The 17,506-nt window shown below is 53.0% G+C and overlaps 1 protein-coding gene across 2 annotated transcripts; it reads right to left on the reverse strand.

Moving 5' to 3' along the window:
- Positions 1-317: 317 nt before the first annotated feature.
- On the reverse strand, positions 318-15,402 carry LOC142425539 (dehydrogenase/reductase SDR family member 4-like). 2 transcript variants are annotated; one of them, XM_075530799.1, is made up of 8 exons: positions 15,130-15,400; positions 13,753-13,930; positions 5,713-5,814; positions 3,467-3,537; positions 3,315-3,366; positions 2,876-3,010; positions 2,333-2,388; positions 318-870 (listed from the first exon to the last, which is right to left on the reverse strand). In XM_075530799.1, exons 1-8 carry the CDS (start codon positions 15,258-15,260, stop codon positions 756-758), a joined length of 840 nt encoding a protein of 279 aa, XP_075386914.1. In that variant the 5' UTR covers positions 15,261-15,400; the 3' UTR covers positions 318-755. The 2 variants fall into 2 exon arrangements, with proteins under 2 accessions (XP_075386914.1, XP_075386915.1); XM_075530800.1 differs by lacking the exons at positions 3,315-3,366; positions 3,467-3,537 and having other exon boundaries at positions 15,130-15,402.
- Positions 15,403-17,506: the final 2,104 nt, after the last annotated feature.

Below are 17,506 nucleotides of genomic sequence, written 5' to 3' on the forward strand. Positions count from 1 at the left end.
TGGGGCCCAGGGCGACTCTGGGAGAGGACGTGGCCAGATCTAGTCTGTCTGCTTTCCCGAGCGCCTGGCCTCTGGGATCCTGGCGGCATCACTGGCACCCATTCAGGGGATGTGAGGGTGAGAGTAGCACTCGGGAGTTCCCGTGCCACCTCCTCCCAGCCGGCGGCTTTGCTGACACCCCCACCCCTTAGCATCGCACTCAGATCTTGGAGATGAAGCGAGTTAGAGGGGTGGAGATCTGGCCTGCTCCACACCTGGGTGCTCTCTCCGCCCAGCTACCACCCCAAGCACCCTGCACAGAAAGAGGAATACGTGGATTCAGAGCAACATGATCATCTGCATTTTATTTGCATCTTATTTGCAAGTTGTTAAATTCCAACTCCACTCCTGGCACACCAGGTTCCTTCCCTCTCATCTCCTTTCAAATTCCCCAGATGCCCAGAAAAATAAAAAAGAAAAAAAAGAATTAGTTGGCTTTGCCAAATAGGCTCAGCCTTCTCAGCAGGCCTGCCCTGCATTCTCAGGGGGACGCTTTTATCCTGGGCAACAGCGAACAGCTACAGCTGGGGTCCTGATAAGACCGCACCTTAACTGCAGGGAAACCAGCTGTTTGTTTTCACAAGGCAGAAGTGATTTTCAGGAGGTAGGGTGCAGTATGACAGGGGAGGGGTGGTGGGGGTCGAGGCTGGTCCAGAGGTCAGAATGGAAGCCAGGAGTTGGAGTCCAGCCTCTGCCTCAGCGCTCCTCCCAGGTCATCAGAGCCGAGAGGGGGCCCCTCCAGCCACCACCACGGTCTCCCCAGAGATGTAGCTGGCATCTTCAGAGCACAGGAAGGACACAATGCCGGCACACTCCTCTGGCTTGCCTATTCTGGGAAGCAGCAAACAAAGAAGAGAGAGACAATCAAGACAGGTCAGGCCCTCTGACGCTGTTCGTTCGGCAGCGACTGACATCTGCCTCCTGAAGACTTATGCATCATAGAAATGGCAAGTGTTCTGTTCCCACACACCCCTCTATTGTGACCCGAAGGTTCTGTGACTCAGATGCCTATCATAATCGACCACCACAACCAAAGAATGACCAGATGCCTTTTCAGGACCGGTGAGCGGCTTCCCATCCATCATGTAGTTACCATGAGGATAAGCCGTTATCATTGAGTGTGAGCATAAATACTGTACTTTGTAAACCCACGATGCGTTGTGATAATATAGAAATACTGTTGTTTTTTAAAGAGAACTCAGCACACGAAGCCCGAAGTTCTAAAAGATAACACGGGGAACAGTTATCTCCTGTTAGAAGAATTTGAACCACGTGTGTGCACACGACTCAGATGCCGGTGAGTGTGTGACAGTGAATGGTGTGTCAAAGAATGATTCTGCTCGAACGGGTTCAATTGGCAGAAACCTTTCCGGGAGTCTACCTCTGCCCCTCCAAGTCCGGTTCATTTTGTGAACGTGTGCTCACGCTGAGGGGTTGTAGGAGTGACCGCATTGCCATGGAATACTGCCACTGGAATGCCTCAGAGGTAGGCAGCGTGAGCAACTGAAACTTAAGAGGGTCTAGCTGCACGTGTGGCCCTCTGGGCATTTAACCACAACAAAAGGTGGCCAGGTCCTATGCTGGAGGAGTGAAGGGGCATCTGCCTCTCAGGAAGCTGCCTGAGGAGCAGGCGCGACATCATTCACCATTCATCATGGAGGCTGTCCATACCCCGGCGACGGCTGAGTTGTGACGAGGGCTGCAGAGCTCATGGCTCTGACATCGAATGGCTAGAAGAGGGCTTGAGGGAATCTGGAGTGTCTGCCCAAGTAAAACGTGGGCATCTGTCCTTGAAAGCTACAAGGTGAAGAAGCGTGGGACAGGAGAATATACCTGGAAGCCAACTGGTAGAGGCAGGAAGCTGAGAGGAAAGAGAGCCACAGCCCATTGGGGAGGAGCACTTTTCTTAGGCAAAGGGATTCCTAAAGACCTTCATTCCTTTGCTTTAATTGTGGTTGTAGAACCAGCAACTTGAGCTTTGGAAGCACGACTCTTTGTATTCAAGGGGACGAAAAAGCTGTGTGTCCCTGGTGGAGATGGATGCTCAGAGGGTAGAGGCAATCCTCTAAGTCAAGGCCTCTTCCAGAGCTCTGTGTCTGGTTTCTGCAAGGGAAGCCGACTCCGTGCACACTTCTCTGCAGTGGCCCACTGTGTGTAGACTTGTCCCGTCGCGTGTCTGAGCAGGGGGGAGCGTGCCCACTGTTGGTGGGGCTGATGACCAGCAGACTCTGGGCTATGTCAGGGATCAAGCCCTGCCATCTGTATCCGTTCAAGGCCCCCGTGGCGTACTTACCTCCTTATATGCATGATCTCTTTGATGCTTTCCTCTCTCGCCTCATCCATCCATAGCTGTAGGAGGAAGGAAGAAGCTAGGAGAACTCTTATTATGTGAAAGAGGAGGAAACAGACAGACAGAAGGAGGAGACTGCTTTGTATCCTTCACTGAGAGGCTGCCTCTTTTCCTCTCTATCCCTTATTAGGTCCCCGTCTCCCCCACCACCCTTTGCTGTTTCATTCTTATCAGTGAGGCCTTTTGCTGGGTGTCGGGGGAACAGTCTCCCCAGGTCTCATCGCTTCTGGAGAAAGGAAATGTTGAGCAAGTCTGGATTCCTCAGCCTTCAAGACAAGTGTGTGTGTGTGTGTGTCTGTGTGTGTGTGTGTGCGCGCGCGCGCGCGCATGCCTGGTCTGGGGACAGTGACTGACATGCAAAGGGAAGATAGAAAACCCTAGGGAGGTGAGATAGAAATGGTCGGGGACTCAAGAACCCAGGGAGATCCAGGCAGATGGATAGCCCTCAGGGGTCACCCAGGGAGTGGCACGGCTCCCCTTCCTCACCACACGGCTGAAGTTGGTCTTGATGAGCCCGGGTGCCAGGCAGTTCACTCTAATGTTCTTTGTGGCCAGCTCTGTGGCCAGGTTCTTAGTGAGGCCCACCAAGGCTGTTTTACTGACATTGTAAATGCCCAGCCCCTGAAGAGAGAAGGGAACGGGTCAGCGTCTTCCCTTGGTCCAAGTTCATTCTGGGTTCATATCCTTAGACAAAAGGGCAGTGGTCATGACGGCATCTCCTGAAAAGGAGGGCCACAATTAGGGAAGTGACCAGTGGCTAGCCCTCCCTAGGTTAGGGTTTGTGCAGGCAAGGCATCTGTTTTGTGGGGAGGAGTTGGTGATAAGACTCCAAAGGGCGCCCAGGATTTCTGAGGGTAACAGGATGGGTGGGAAGGCATGGGGGGCAGAGGGAGAGAGGGAAAGGAACAGATAAAGGGGTTCTTACAGGAAACGGGGTATAGGCTGCTAAGGAGGCCACAATCACCACTGAGCCGCCTCTGGAGAGAGAAGAAATCGGATCTGGTCCCAGCATAGCCCCTGGGCCGCAGCCCCGCCGGCGGTCCCCTGCACCCAGGCCCCGTCCCTCCCTCCCTGTACCCTTGCTTCTCCATCTCTGGCACCACTGCCTTTGTCATCAGGGCCGAAGCCTTCACATTAATGTCCAGAATCTGAAACCGAGACGCGGCAGAGAAACAAGTTAGAGGAGGCGGGGCGATGAGGGCCAGAGGGTTTCTCGGATCTGGGGGTTAAATCGCAGAGGTGACCAACTCTGACCTTTCAAGTGAAGGAGCCGCCTCAGGGAGAAGTGCCTTTTACCTCCCCCAGGACACACGGGGCTCCTTCCAGGGACAAGGAAAGGAACTGGGTTCATCTGGTTTCTTAACCGGCAGAGTATGACTCAACCCAGAATGGACACAAACACTGGCCTGCTTTGGTTGGGAGTGGGATTTCTGTGTCTCTCCCAACCAGGGAGAGGCTGAATCTGGGTCTGCCTGTGGGCCTTCTCTGAAGGGCCGTGCTTCTCAGGGAAATGGCGGACCTTGGCAGCAGGGGCGCTGCCAGCATGTCTTGGCCTGGAAGATTAAGGGGTGAGGTGCCCTCGGCCCTCCAGGAAGGATCGGCTGGCTGGACACCTACTGGAAGGCAAGATCAGGAGGAGGCATTTGGCGGGGAGGGCTGGGCCATAGTCTATCATACAAACCCTCATGTCCATGGCTTAAGTGACAGTTGTTTACATGGTTCTTGAGACGGCCGGGCTAGTCCCAATGCCTCCAAGACAACTTCATCTTTTGAAAAATTTCAGTCTCACAGAAAATGTGAAATATATACAATGATTCTCTAGACAGCCTTCACCTGGATTCACCAGTTAGTCACACTTTGCTCACATGATCTCTCTCTCTCTCTGCTTATCTTCTTTTCCTGTGAACCACCGAAGGCCAGATATCATAATATTCTATTCTTATTCTTCAGCATATACAACAGGGCTTCAAAAATTCATGGAAAAACAGAATGAAAAGATAATGAAGAGTCTCCTTGAACCTTCTGAAGCTCCCGCATATATCCTAAGAACAAAGTATTCTCTTACACAACCATAATCTACTATCATAGCCCTCAAATCGAACATAGTTCTCATAATAGTTCTAATCTAGTAAAAGAAATTTCTCAATTCTCCCTAAAGTGTTGATATTACAGGATCTTTTAAAATATTACAAGCTATCAAGAAGAATTATCTGACTTAAAACTGATTTTCATGTGGTGTCTATTCAGACTGTTCATAAATGAAGTTTCTCTAAAGAATATCAGAATCAGGAACTGATCACCGAAGAGCATTTTGGCCCTTTGTGTTTATGCTGGTGACACCGATAAACTATCATATTTTATAGTATCCTTCAGTGTTAGTGGGTGGAGCCCTGGTGGCACAGGGCTGCTCACCCGAGGTCTGTAGTTCAAACCCACCAGCTGCTCTAGAAGAGAAAGATGAGGCTTTCTACTGTCCTAAAAAGTTAGTGTCTCAGAAACTCACAGGAGCAGCTCTACTCTGTCCTACAGGGTCTCTATGAGTCAGCATCGAGAAAAGAACCTTCTGTGGCAGTGAGAAAAGAACCTTCTGTGTTGGAAAACTATCGATGAAGCCATGGGAGAGCAGACAAAATGAAGCACCCCCGGATCATGTGGGAATGTCAACCTCAGTGAACAAAGGTTTTAATTATCGCTTTATCATGAAAGAATGTAGGAATGTGAACTGTATTAGAAATTTAATACAGCTTATACCTGTTCAAACAGCAACCAGTATCCAGTCCCCAGATTCAGACATCTGGGTCTTCATGCTCTCGGCATCGTAGTTGACAAGGAAAAGGGCAGGGCTGTTTCAGGGGCGGTAAGTTATATAAAGTGGCACCTTCGGTCATCTCACTAGAATTCCTACCCGGGCAGCATACTAGACTGGATGGCAGCGCTTGCTTGTTTGCAGCTGTTTCCATTAAGTTTCCCAGCTAATGAAAAGACCTTTTTTCTTTTTCCCCTAGCAGCTGAAAAGGGGATGGGTGTGAGTGTGTTTATGAGTGTATCAATGACTGGCAGACTGGCAGCCATGCATGTGTGGGAAAGAGACCAGGAAGAGCAGCGTGGACAAGCACATTGGGAGGAGGGGGCAGGGAGGGCAGCGGGAGAAAGCCGAGAGAAGCCCCTCCCACCCCCCTTTACCCGGTGGGGGGTGGGACACACACACACCGTCATGGTTCCTCACGTCTATATTGCATGAGGCACACGCGTTGTAGAAGCACACTGAGTACGCACTGAAAGCTGCCCGAGGCCCGCCACCTGCTGCCTGAAGTCCACCTCACCTTGTCCCACACCTCCTCGGTGGCATCTAGCAGGTTTCCAAAGAAAGGGTTGACCGCTGCGTTGGAGACCAGGATGTCTACAGCCCCGTGGAGCTTCACAGCCTGGAGAGGAGGGTGAGAGGCAGGTCAGGAGGGGCGGCACATTCACCGACGTCGCCAAGTTCCTTCTTAGGGACACTGCTTCTGGAACATGCTTCTCTCCAAAGCTCCCGTCCGTGTTTCGAGGCGGCCTTTCTTTGGCAGGCTTTCCTGTCTCCCTTCTCTTCTCCTAAGGCTTTCTCGCACCCCTTGCTCCTTTCCGGCTCCCTTCCTTGGAGCACTCCTTCACCCTCACCTCAAACGAGATGGTCCCCCACCGCAGGTTTTTTATTTTAAAATGGGGGTAAATGTACTGTGAACAAAGCCAGTTGCACATGGACGGCTCAGTGACATGAAATATGCTCACCCATCGCCAGCCGCCATTTCTAAATGTTTCCATCACCCCCATCGGCTTAGTGTCCCCAGTGTTGTCTTCCTCTCCCCCTGCTTACCACAGACACATGCTGACCACTCTGTACTTACTCGCCAAAAGGTTTTCTGCATCAGTACATTTCCTCTTGAAACGGATTTTGTTGAGAATCTATCTATCTATCTATCTATCCGCCAGTTCCAATTGCTACCTGTCATGTAGGGACTCTGAGTGTGTTCTATGAGTGGGGCGCAATTCTTGTTCTCCTCTCCCACTAAATGCGTTGCCCTAACGTGCCCATCAGAAGGCCCGCTGGCCTCCTGGTTATGCGCCGGGCTGGGGTCCACCGGCCAGCAGCTGGAGCTGGAAACCACCAGCAGCTCCTTGGGAGAGAGCCGAGGTTTTCTGCTCCCGTTGGCAGTTGCTCAGCCCCGGAAACCCACACAGGTACGTCTGCCCTGTCCCATAGGGTCACCGTGGGTCGGCACTGACCGAGGGCAATGAGTGAAAGAAGTGCTTGTCTAGTCTTTCGTCCTGCCACTGTCCGTTTGATTGCATCTAGAGAGTTCTCAAAAGAGCTTAATGCTCAGAACAGACTTTTTTCTTTATTTTTGGTTAGTTAGGCTAGACTGTATCTTAGTTTTAGGAAGACTTCGGGGGATGGTTTTGGTTTAAAGTTTCAAGATTATCTCAGGGCAGTAGTTTCAAGGGTTCATCTGAATTACATGGCTCTCGGAAGTCTGTTATGGAGAATCTGAAGTTCTGTTCTGTATTTCCCCCTTTTAGTTGGGATTCTTCTATTGACTCTTTGATGGAGATGGTTGAGTTCCTGGCAGCTGGGCACCATCTAGCTCTTTTGGTCTCTAGTTGTTGATGGAGGCAATTAGCCCTCACTCTGGATTCCCCCCTCCTACTATTCCATTCCCCTCTGTTGCTCCAGGCTAAGAGCAGCCAATTATACTGTGGATAGTTGTTGGCAAGCTTATAAGACCCTGGTCACTACACAACAAAGAGGAGGTATAACATAAACACTAGGCATGTTATTAAGCCCATTAACGGAAAGTGATGCCGCACCTGAGTGTGGCTGCTTTCAAGCCAAGTGGGTGTTCACCTCATCCTGGCTTACCTGAGTAGTTAGCGTCCACAGACTCCATGTAACCGTGACCCCCAACTTCCAGACCAAGAAACCAAGTCCGTGAGCATGCTGGTTGTACGTTAGCAGCTTCCGCAGTCACTCCGTTGTTGTTGTCATACATCGATAATACAGCTTTGGCGAATTCAGTTTTGACAGTTGTGCGATGTACTGACAGCAATCACTACTCTCAGGCAGTGTGACGTTACTGCCACCATTAACCTTTTATCCTTTCTTCTTGCCCCGGGTAGGCACCAATAAGGTTTGTGCTCACGCCACACACCTCTTCTTGTCACTTTATGTAAGTGAGCTCACACCATAGTTCTCCTTTCCTTGTGATTAACTTATTTCACCCAGCATGTCTTCCAGACCGAAACAGAGTTTGGACTGCTTTCCTCTCTGACTAGCCAGTTCTTCTTGGATGATTCACCATGACATCCAACTCAACCTGTCCACACTTGCCTTCAGGGAGAAACCAGTTCAAGCAGACTCAGCTCATTGAGCCACAGGGTTCGCACATCCTAAGCGATGCACGTGTAGTACAAGGAGGTTCATTTCTTCAGAGCATAGCTCAGTAACGCTTCTTAAGGGTCAGCAAAGCGCAGGAGTCCTGCTCATTCCATGCTGGGAGAGGGAAGAGTGGGGCAGCACTGAGGAGAGTCTTGGTGGTCTACTTCCCAGTGCTACGTTGTTTCTATCACGGCAAACAAACAGCCATGTTTGGGAGGAGGGCGTGGGGCATTCTGTGTGTTGCCTCGAGACAGAAAGCAGGCTGCACAACATGCAGGGAGGGACAGTCGCACAGGGAGGGACTCCTGACTCATGAGCAAGGGTCCTCAAACTATGGCCCGCGGGCCACGTGCTACCCGCCGAGGACATTTATCCGGCCCACTGGGTGTTTTTGCCCCGTTTGTTTTTTTACTTCAAAATAAGATATGTGCAGTGTGCATTAGGAATTTGTTCTTAGTTTTTTTTTTAACTATACTCCAGCCCTCCAACGGGTCTTAGGGACAGTGAACTGGCCCCTGTTTAAAAAGTTTGAGGATCCCTGCTCATGAGAGTCCTCTTTAGGAAGCTGGCTGCCCAGGTGGACCACGAGAGAGAGGATACCCGCCTGGCTTTAAAGCAGTCTGCTACTAAGGCACGGTGCCACTTTCTCGATCTTTTCCCTTCCAGTCAGAACACATGGAGGACACAAGGTAGAACTGAGATTTAAACTGGGAAAGACAAGAGCCGTGACCTCTCACCTCCTTAGTCACCTGTAAATGGGTGGTGAAGCATGGGTTTACCGGAGAACTGACTGGCCAATCAGACTCTGCTCCCGAGTCTTCAATCCAAACCTACCCCGACACCAGACCTTGAATGTTCCCAGAAGTGGTCATTTTGGTGCCTTGGGCACGTGGCGCTATCGATCCACAACGCGCTTCCCGATCTGGCGCACAGAGGGTGGCACTCACAGTGTGTGTGCATGGGCTGTTAGCTTCCCTCTGTAACTAAGTATTCTCGCTAACTAGGTGCTGCAGAAGGAATGCCTGAGCCACCGCCATGTAAACTGGACCGCATTTACCACCACGCACTCCTGTAAAACCAATAGCGGCACTGTTTTACCCGCAGTTTGGGAGCCTTAGTACCAAGGCCCCACCACCTGCCTTGGCTCTGCGCAAGACTTGCACGTGGGCTTCTGATCAGGCAAGTGCAGATTACGCTCCAGACGGATATGTTGTGCTCTGTGTGTATTTGCAGGTGGAGGGGAGATGGTGGGCGGCGCCAGAATCACCTGGAGAGCTTTGCATGGCGAGTGGGGAGAAGGCTGGGTTTTGACTGAATAGAGACAGGCAACCAAAGACCAGTGAGAAAGGTGCTTCGGGTGTCTTCTATGTCTTCTTCTTCATTGTGTAATAATCATACTGTAGCAATTAAGAGTGGTTTGCTTTGTGTTTGGAGATATATGTGTATACATACATAATTCTTATTTTTAGAAGTATTACAGGTGGTACAAGTGGTTAAATACTCAGCCACCGCCCTCCTGGGTGGTGGTTGGAACCCACCCGGGGGACTACGGAAGCAAGGCCTGGTGACTTGTTTCTGTAACGACTGCAGCTGAGACAGCCCCATGGATCAGTTCTCCTTGGCTGCACGTGGCTGACTCGGAGGCCTGCTTTGGGCTTGATTATCAAGTGGAGAAATGGCTGATGCAGTTTCTGCTCACTGTTTCCCCTGAGAAGCCGTGGCAGAGATTAGGGTCCATGTAGTCACCAGTCTCGAGACAGCGGCTTTGCTCATGGCCGGTGCACGCAGCAGCGCAGAGGGCGGGCGGCCGCACTGTGAAAGGCCCTCACTCCCCACCCTGACGGACACTGGTCACACACACACTATCCGCGTGCCGTCTGGCCATTTCTGAATCATCCCTTTTACTTCTCACTTCTTGATGCCCTGGTGGTTGGGCGCCATCACGTTGCTGCCGACCACAGCGACCCTCTGTCTGAAACAAGGAGACTCTGCCCCGTCCTGCGCCATCCTCACAAATGTTCCTGCGCCTGAGCCCGCTGTCGCGCCCGCTGTCGCACCCGCTGTGTAAGCCCCCTTCTCTTCCTGCTTTGCAGTGCCCTCTACTTTACCGAGGATGAGGTCCTTCTCTGGGGACTGCTCTCTCCAAGGACACGAGACGCAGTCTCACCGTCCCTGCATCGAAGGAGCCTGCTGGCTGCACTCCTTCCAAGGCCGCCTGCTTTGTCCTTTGGGCCGGCCGTGGTGCTTTCAGTACTGTTCAGCTCCATCGAATCCAGGGGCACCGTAGTCCTCAGAGTAGCATCCTCACTTTTCGACACTGCCAAGGGGTCTCGTGCAGCGGGTCTGCTCAGTGCAATGCATCCTTCGATCTCTTGACTGCTGCTCCCGTGAATACTGACTGGGGATCCAAGCAAGGCAGAATCCTTGACAGCTTCAACCTTTTCTCCATGTTTCCTAATGTGCCTTCTCTTGGTCCAGCTGTGAGGATCCTGGCTTTCTTTACATTGAGCTGTCATCCACACTGCAGGCTCACTCCTTGATCTTCACCAGCAAGTGCTTCAAGGCCTCCTCACTCCGAGCAAGCAAGGGTGTGTCATCTACGGATTCCAGGTTGTTAATAAGCCTCCCTCCAATCCTGATGCTACCATCTTTCCCATACAATCCAGCTCCCCGATTACGTGCTCAGCTTGCAGACTGAGTAAGTATGGTGAAGCTATAACCCTGACACACCCCTTCCTTGGTTTTGAACCACGCATCATCCCTTTGTCTGACGGCACACCTGCCTCTGGAGCCACACACAGGTTCTGCATGAGCACAATGAGGTGTTCTGGAGCTCCCCTTCTTCCCAAGGCCATGCAGAGCTGTTGTGGTCAGTACAGTCGGATGCTTTCACCTAGTCCATAAGACATGAGCACACATCTTTCTGGCATTCTTGGGCTTTCACCCAAGATCCATCTGACATCAGCAGTGACATCCCTCGGTCCATGCCCTCTGCTGAATCTGGCCTCTCCCTGTACTGCTACAACCATTGTTGGATGGTCTTCATCAAAATTTTACTTGCATGGGTTATGATATGATTTTGTTTGGTAATCTGTGTATTGTTGGGTCACCTTTCTCTGGAATAGGTATAAATATTGATCTCTTCTAGTCAATAGGCCAAGTAGCTGCCTTCCAAATTTCTTGGAATAGATGAATGAGTGCTTCCAGTGTTTCATCAGCTTGTTGAAACATTTCACTTGGTATTCCATCAACCCCTAGAGCCTTGTTTTTGGCTCATGCTTTTAGTGCAGCGTGAACTTCTTCCTTCAGCACATTGGTTCTTGCTCACTTGCTACCTCCTGAAATGGTGGAATGTTGACTAGTTCTTTTGGGTACTGCAGCCTTGGCTGCTCTGTTAAGAGTAAGTTTCAGAGTCTCTCTGACAGCTACTTTGATCTTTTCCCTCTTCCTTGTGTTTTTAAGGACTTTTGATTTCTTCACGTATGATGTTCTTATTGTCATTCTACAGCTGATCGGGTGTTCTGTCTCCTGAGACTGGATTAGGCAAATCTTGGTTGAGTCCTGCCCAATATCTTCGCAGCAGGCATTTCCGTTCTACTCTCACCACCACGTTCTGGACCTGTATCGTAGCAACCGTTTCTGAGCTCCTCTCCTTGGCTCCGAGTCTTGTCGACTCCAATATACTCCATCAAGTCAATTCCGACTCATGGGGACCCTGTGTATATTCAGAGTAGAGCTGTGCTGAATTTCAAGATCACTAGGCCTCTCTTGTGAGGTGTCTCTGTGTTGACCTGAACTTCCAACTTTTAGCCCGCAGCTGAGCGTGTTAGCTGCTCGCACCATCCAGGTTGTCGAGCCTTCCTACCAGGACCCAATGATTCTTCCTCAATAACCATTTCAACTCCTCACATCTTCATTATTTCTCAGAAGGAAATATAAATTCGACTGGGAGGTTTTGGAAGTGCCCCTTCTTTATCCTCCTGACCCAACCATTTCCTGTGAGTACTCCTGAGCCTGTGCTCTCTGCACCCCTCATTCCCTCTTTCACTGTCTGCTCATTTGGCAGGGTCACCTGGAACCCCAACCCTTCCTCCAACCCCCTTACTCCTCAAAATTTTGCTTAAAGTCCCCTCCTGGGCGAAGGCTGCAGGAAAGCCAAAGTGGACCTGGTAGGCCTCGGTAGAGCCGCTGATTCTCATCAGGATTTTGATACTAAGGTGCCCCGTGCATTTCAGTGGCAAGCCCCTAAGTGACCCTGGATCCCAATGACTCTTTCCATCCTGGAGATCAAGGTCTCAGCCTCCGATTCTGTGCAGCAGTCTATACCAACCCAGGGGGTCTTCCTGGATGCATGCCTGGCTCTTTCCAGTGCACATTTGGGCATTTTCCTTAAAAAGGGAATAATCTCATACTGTCTACCGTACCACAGTCTCCCCCTGCTCCAAACTGCTGAGGAATGTCTTCTCCTGCTAAGATAACCCAAATTCGTTCTGCCAATCGTCCCGCCTGTTAATACATCTCATTCTTGGGTCGAGTCACTCTTCCAGTGTGAAGAATACAGCGTGTGCCCAGAGCTTGGGGGCATGGGGCTCCCGTTGCCAGAGGTTCATGTTTCCTTGTGCAGCTGAAGGCTGCTGTCCAACAGCACCTCTCATAAGGGCTCAGACACTGTCTTTGAGCCGAAGGTCCAAGCGGGCACCTAAGACCTGGCGCTGTGCTAACAAGGCCCGCCTGGCAGTGTGCTGGCAGCTGACCCAGGACAGGAGAAGGGAGGGTGGTGCGGAAGCGGGGTGTGGCATTCTGTTGTACACAGGGGTGCTATGAATCGGAACCCACCTGACAGCAACAGGTACAGGCTGACTCCTCTCCTTTCGGGCTGTGGGACCAGGGAAAGTTACTCCAGCTAACCAGCCCAGCTCCATAAGCAGTCCCTGCTTTGCTGGGCTGTCGTTAGAAAAAAACTCACGCAATTGCTCAGAGCCCAGTACTCGGTACGCAATCAGAGCTGCTGCCACTGCATCGGTTCCAACTCACAGTGACCCTGTGAGGCAGGGCGGAACTGCCCCTGTGGGTTCCCGAGGTGGTCAATCTATACAGGAGCGGAAAGCCTCATCTCTTTCTTGTGGGGTGGCTGGTGGTTTCAAACTGCTGACCTTGAGTAACCCACGACGCCACCAGGGTGCCTGCCTATGGCACACATCGGGTGGTCGACACGTGGTGGGCTGCCTCCTGTCGGTTCTTCAAGGTGCTATTCTGTCACCCGCAGAACCCCATCTGTGGGCATCAAGTGGATCCCAACTCATAGGCACTGCACTGGACAGTGGAGAACGGATGCTATGGGCTTCTGAGGTGGCCCTGCGGTTACGTGCTGGCTGCAACCCGAAAGACCAGCAGTTTGAAACTACTAGCCGCTCCGTGGTGGGAGAAGGAACAGGCTTTCTACTCCCCCAAACAGTTACAGTCTCGGAAACTCACAGGGGCAGTTCTACCCTGTCGACAGGGTTGCTATGAGTCGGCATGGACTCGAGAGCACTGAGCTGAGGATCTTTCAGGTAAGCCGATGGCCATATCTTTCTCCCACTGAGTGGCTGGTGGGTCTGAATCGCTGTCCTTTTACAGAGCAGCCTAGTGCTTAACCACAGTGCCACCAGAGCCCTGCATCTGGCCAGAGGATTGTTTATGAGCTCATGGGTGACAATGTCCGATTTTGGTCATTGCATTTGTCCTTCTCACCTGTCCCAACACAAACGAAGAAGGATGACCTGTTAGTGCGTGTGCCCCAAGGTTTTCATTCTCTGGAATGGGGTGATTCTGGGTCTTTTAGATATGGATACAACTATGAAAATGTGCTGCCTGACCGGCGTGGGCACGCAGAGAAGCAGGGAAGGAGGCTCCCATTGGCTCCCCTCTGTCACCTACCTAGCCCTACGCTCACATCATCGCCACCTACCGTGGCCACCAGCCGCTCTCGGTCCTCGGCCTTCCCCACGTGGCACACAGTACCGGTTACACTCAGCCCCTCCCTCTGCAGCGTAGCCACGGCCCGGTCCACGTTCTGCTGCTTCCGGCTGCTGACCACCACGTGGGCACCATCCTGGGCCAGGCGCCTCGCGATGGCAAAACCGATCCTGGGGGCAGGGAGGATGACAAGGGTCAAGAGCCGGGCAGATGAAGAGGGTGAGGCTCTGGGGTCAAAGTACCCAAGTCTGAATTCTGGCTGTCTCGGTGTGACCTCCATGTGACCTTTCTGGTACCATAGAGTTAATGGCTTCCTTTTGCCCACTGACACCACTCTTTCTTTCCCTAATGTTTATTGCAGTCTCAGCCCTCAGCCCAGGCCCCCAGGAGGGCACTTCATCTCCCACGGGCATCAGGTGGCTCACTGCTGGGGCTGCCTGCTCCCGGGCAGATTGCTAGTCTCGGCAGGTCTCCCCAGTCGACTCTCCAGGGTGGCCAAGGTCAGAACTGCCCCAAGGGCAGTGGCTCTGCTTTTGTATTAACTGAAAGGTTGCCATTGGAACTCGCCCAGTGGGCCTGAGGAAGAAAGGCCGGCTGATCCGCTAAGAGATCCCGAGGGAGCAGCTCTGCCCTGCAGCACACAGGGTCGCTCCGATTTGGCATCAACTTGGTGGCACGAAGCTGGAGTGTGCAGTGTCCACAGGCCTCACCAGGGGCGACAGGCCCCCTACTCTGTATAGCCGGAGGGGGAACGAGCTGAGGGCCCACCAGCAGGCCCTTCCATGATTTGAGGGTTTTACATTTGAAAGGCCCTGTTCTATAGGCCCGGTCCACAAAATGTTATCCTTTCACTGGGGGTTCTTACAGCTCTTATCACACTTTTATTTGGGGGTGGGCACGAAAGAGCAAATCTCGGGCTTAAAAAAAAGGGGGTCACATGCCCTCCGGTTGTGGCGAGGCATTTCGGCAGGGCGGGCGTGATCAAGTTTGCACACACGCTGTGCATGTCGGTTTGCACAGGTGCGGGCGAGCGGCAAGGTGCAGGGCAGAGGCGCCCCCCCTCCCCGCACAGGCCTGAAGGAAGGAGTGGAGCCGGGTGCAGGCCCGCAGTCCTGTCGGGGCGCCCCATACACTTCCCCGGTGGAGCGGGGCAGCGGGCTTTGGGCGGAACCATCTGGGCAGTTCCCATTTCTGGTCTTCCCAGCCTCTAGGTGGGGCTGGCGGGCTGGGGCAGCCGGGGCGAGGGTGAGGGCGAGCAGTGTTGGGGTGGGGGTCACGGGACTGGCCTGGCTACGGGGGTCAGCCGGGGAGGCAGGGGCGAGCCCCCGTTTCCCGGCGGCGGGCTCCGGACGCCGGCGCGGTCACTCACCCCTCGGTGGAGGCCGTGACGAGGGCCACCTTGTTCGCGAGCGGGGCCCGGTGGGCCATGTCGGAGCTGGCCATCCGCACCGACCGCCACGCTCGGGCCCAGACGCCCAGCAGTAGCCCCGCCTTCCGCATGGCGCCCGCCGGCCGCGCAGGATCTCGCGCTCCCTCGGGGAGGCGTCGGCGGGGCGCGGGCGCGGGGTCGGCCGAGGGGCCGGGCCGCCTCAGCCGCCGCCTCAGCCTCCGCCCCTGGGCTCCGGGCGCGCGGGCAGGACGAGCGGCCCCGTCGGGACCGGTGCGGGCGCGGCGCCCCCTGCTGGCTGCGCGCCCCGCGGAGGCCGACCTGACCTTCACGGCGGGGCTGGCTAGTCGTCCAGCCGCTCCTGCCGCAGCTGCTGGGGGGCGGGGGGCCCATGGGGGGTGGGGGTCCCATGGGGGGTGGGGGCGGTCCTGGGAAAGGGAGAGGGGCCTTGGAGTCGGTTGATTTTGCTTTACAGACGGTTCAAGTTTCCCCTCCGAGAAAGTCCGGGTCTGTCTGCAGGCGGGACACAACCCCAGCCCCCCCACTCCCACCCCCACCCCCGACCGCAGGAAAGCACGTGTTTTGAGATCCCCTCTGGAGGTGAGATCCAACAGATCCCACCTCCTGAAGCTCCTGGGTGAGGGTGGAAGAGGCAACTGCTTCTTCTGATTCAAGGTCTCCTCCATCCTTCTGGGCCCACTTTGGTCTCCATGGTAACAAGCAGCCAGGGATAAAGATCCTGACGGTGGCCATTGGGTTTCATTAGAACCTGCCTCAGGCAGTGCTGGACAGCATCTCTTATGTCCTTCACCCCAAGAATATTCGCCCCATTTTACAGGGAGAACGGTGCCTAGAGCGTCCCTAACCAGTGGGAGAATACAGACAACCCAGGAACCCTGCAGCTCAACGTAGACTCGTGGCCCCCAGGCCTTGTCCTGCATCAGTTCCGGTGTAATAAGGCTTCGTTGACTGTAAAATCACTTCATCAACGGTAGACTACCAAACACACAGTCATGATTGTCACCGTATAGTAATTATTATTGCTGCTGCAGGCCAGCCAGACTTTTCATCTGTAAACTGAGGATGCCGACCATAAATTCCCTGCCCAAGACTTCGGCCTCCAATCCTGTCAAGTGTGCTGAAATGATCTCTCTCCTGGGTTTCCGGGTGCATGGATACACCTGGATGGTTACAGCATGCCATCGAAGGCCCTCAATAGGCCCATGTGCTAGTGGCTGAATTAACGCAACCCAGTGGCCTCTAACTGCCAGCCAGCAGCAGTGCTGGTCCATGACAAAATGCCACTAGTTCAAGGCAAAATGAAAAAAAATAAAGACAGTACCATAAAGCCAAGACCCATGTAAGGTAAAGGATGAAAAAAATAAAACCTTTATTATGAACTGTGCTTCTCCTTGAAGGAAAGATGGTGAAAGTTAGGTGGGTAGGTTTGGAAACGCGTTCTTGGTGAACTCACACGTTTGGCAATCTAGGTTCTTTTAATTTATGCGGAGAGAATCTAGTTTTGGGGCTCATTGTGTAATTGAACTCACAGTCGCGAAAGATTCATTGAGTGCCTGTGTAGGTCATCTGAACAGTGCAACGGGATTGCAGCACTGAACAGGGGGGTTTGTAAATGGCAGGTTATGTAACAGGCACCACGCTAGATTATCCTCGATTCCTCAGCCGAGAAGGTGCATCGCTCAGCACATCCTGATAAGAGAGCTTACGTCTAATTTTCCCCATGTCCGGGGAAAGCAGACTCTGGCTGGTGCCCCTCAGTCTGCGCCTCATGAATTATTGACACCAGAGGCTGGAGAATGTCACACTGCTCTTCCTCCTTCACGGTTCATAGCTAGTGTACTGTGGGAACCCTTCCCAGCCCCCCCCCCCAACCCCCGCAGTGGTGAATGGGGGAGGGTGCCGAGAGGACTGGAACAGGTTGTCAGGGAGATGATCAGGACAGATTTGCTCTCTCTTCACTTCCTCCACAGAGATGGGGAGGAAGGTTAGGGAGATGGGAGCTCCAAAGAGCAAATGTTCCTGGGAAAAGCAGATTCTGGCCTGGAAGCTTGGTGAATATCACGTGGCTTCTCGTGGCCTGGTGTTAGCTGGGTGCCATCCAGTAGGTTCTGACTCATGGGGTCTTAGGTGTGTCAGAGTAGAACTGTGTTCCTTTCAGGGTACTCCTGGGAGGAGATGAACCTCCAATATTTCAGTGAGCACGTGAGTACATTGATTGTCAACTATCAATGCCCAGTGACTCCATGGGATGGGTCCATTTGGTACGTTTTTTATGGGGGGAACACACAGGGTCTGGAAAAGAGAGGAAGGAAGGAAAAAGTGGGAGTCTCGTTCCTGC

This window comes from Tenrec ecaudatus, chromosome 14 (assembly GCF_050624435.1).
Source record: "Tenrec ecaudatus isolate mTenEca1 chromosome 14, mTenEca1.hap1, whole genome shotgun sequence".
NCBI classification, from domain to species: domain Eukaryota; kingdom Metazoa; phylum Chordata; class Mammalia; order Afrosoricida; family Tenrecidae; genus Tenrec; species Tenrec ecaudatus.

Bases quoted from the DNA above. Each gene is read 5' to 3' on its own strand.
- LOC142425539 (XM_075530799.1), bottom strand. From the start codon at position 15,260: ATGCGGAAGGCGGGGCTACTGCTGGGCGTCTGGGCCCGAGCGTGGCGG. The intron at 3,538-5,712 runs GTGAGGTGGACT...TCTCGGTTTCAG, and splicing joins CCGAGGAGGTGTGGGACAAG to ATTCTGGACATTAATGTGAA. The intron at 3,011-3,314 runs GTAAGAACCCCT...TTCTCTCTTCAG, and splicing joins CAGCCTATACCCCGTTTCCT to GGGCTGGGCATTTACAATGT.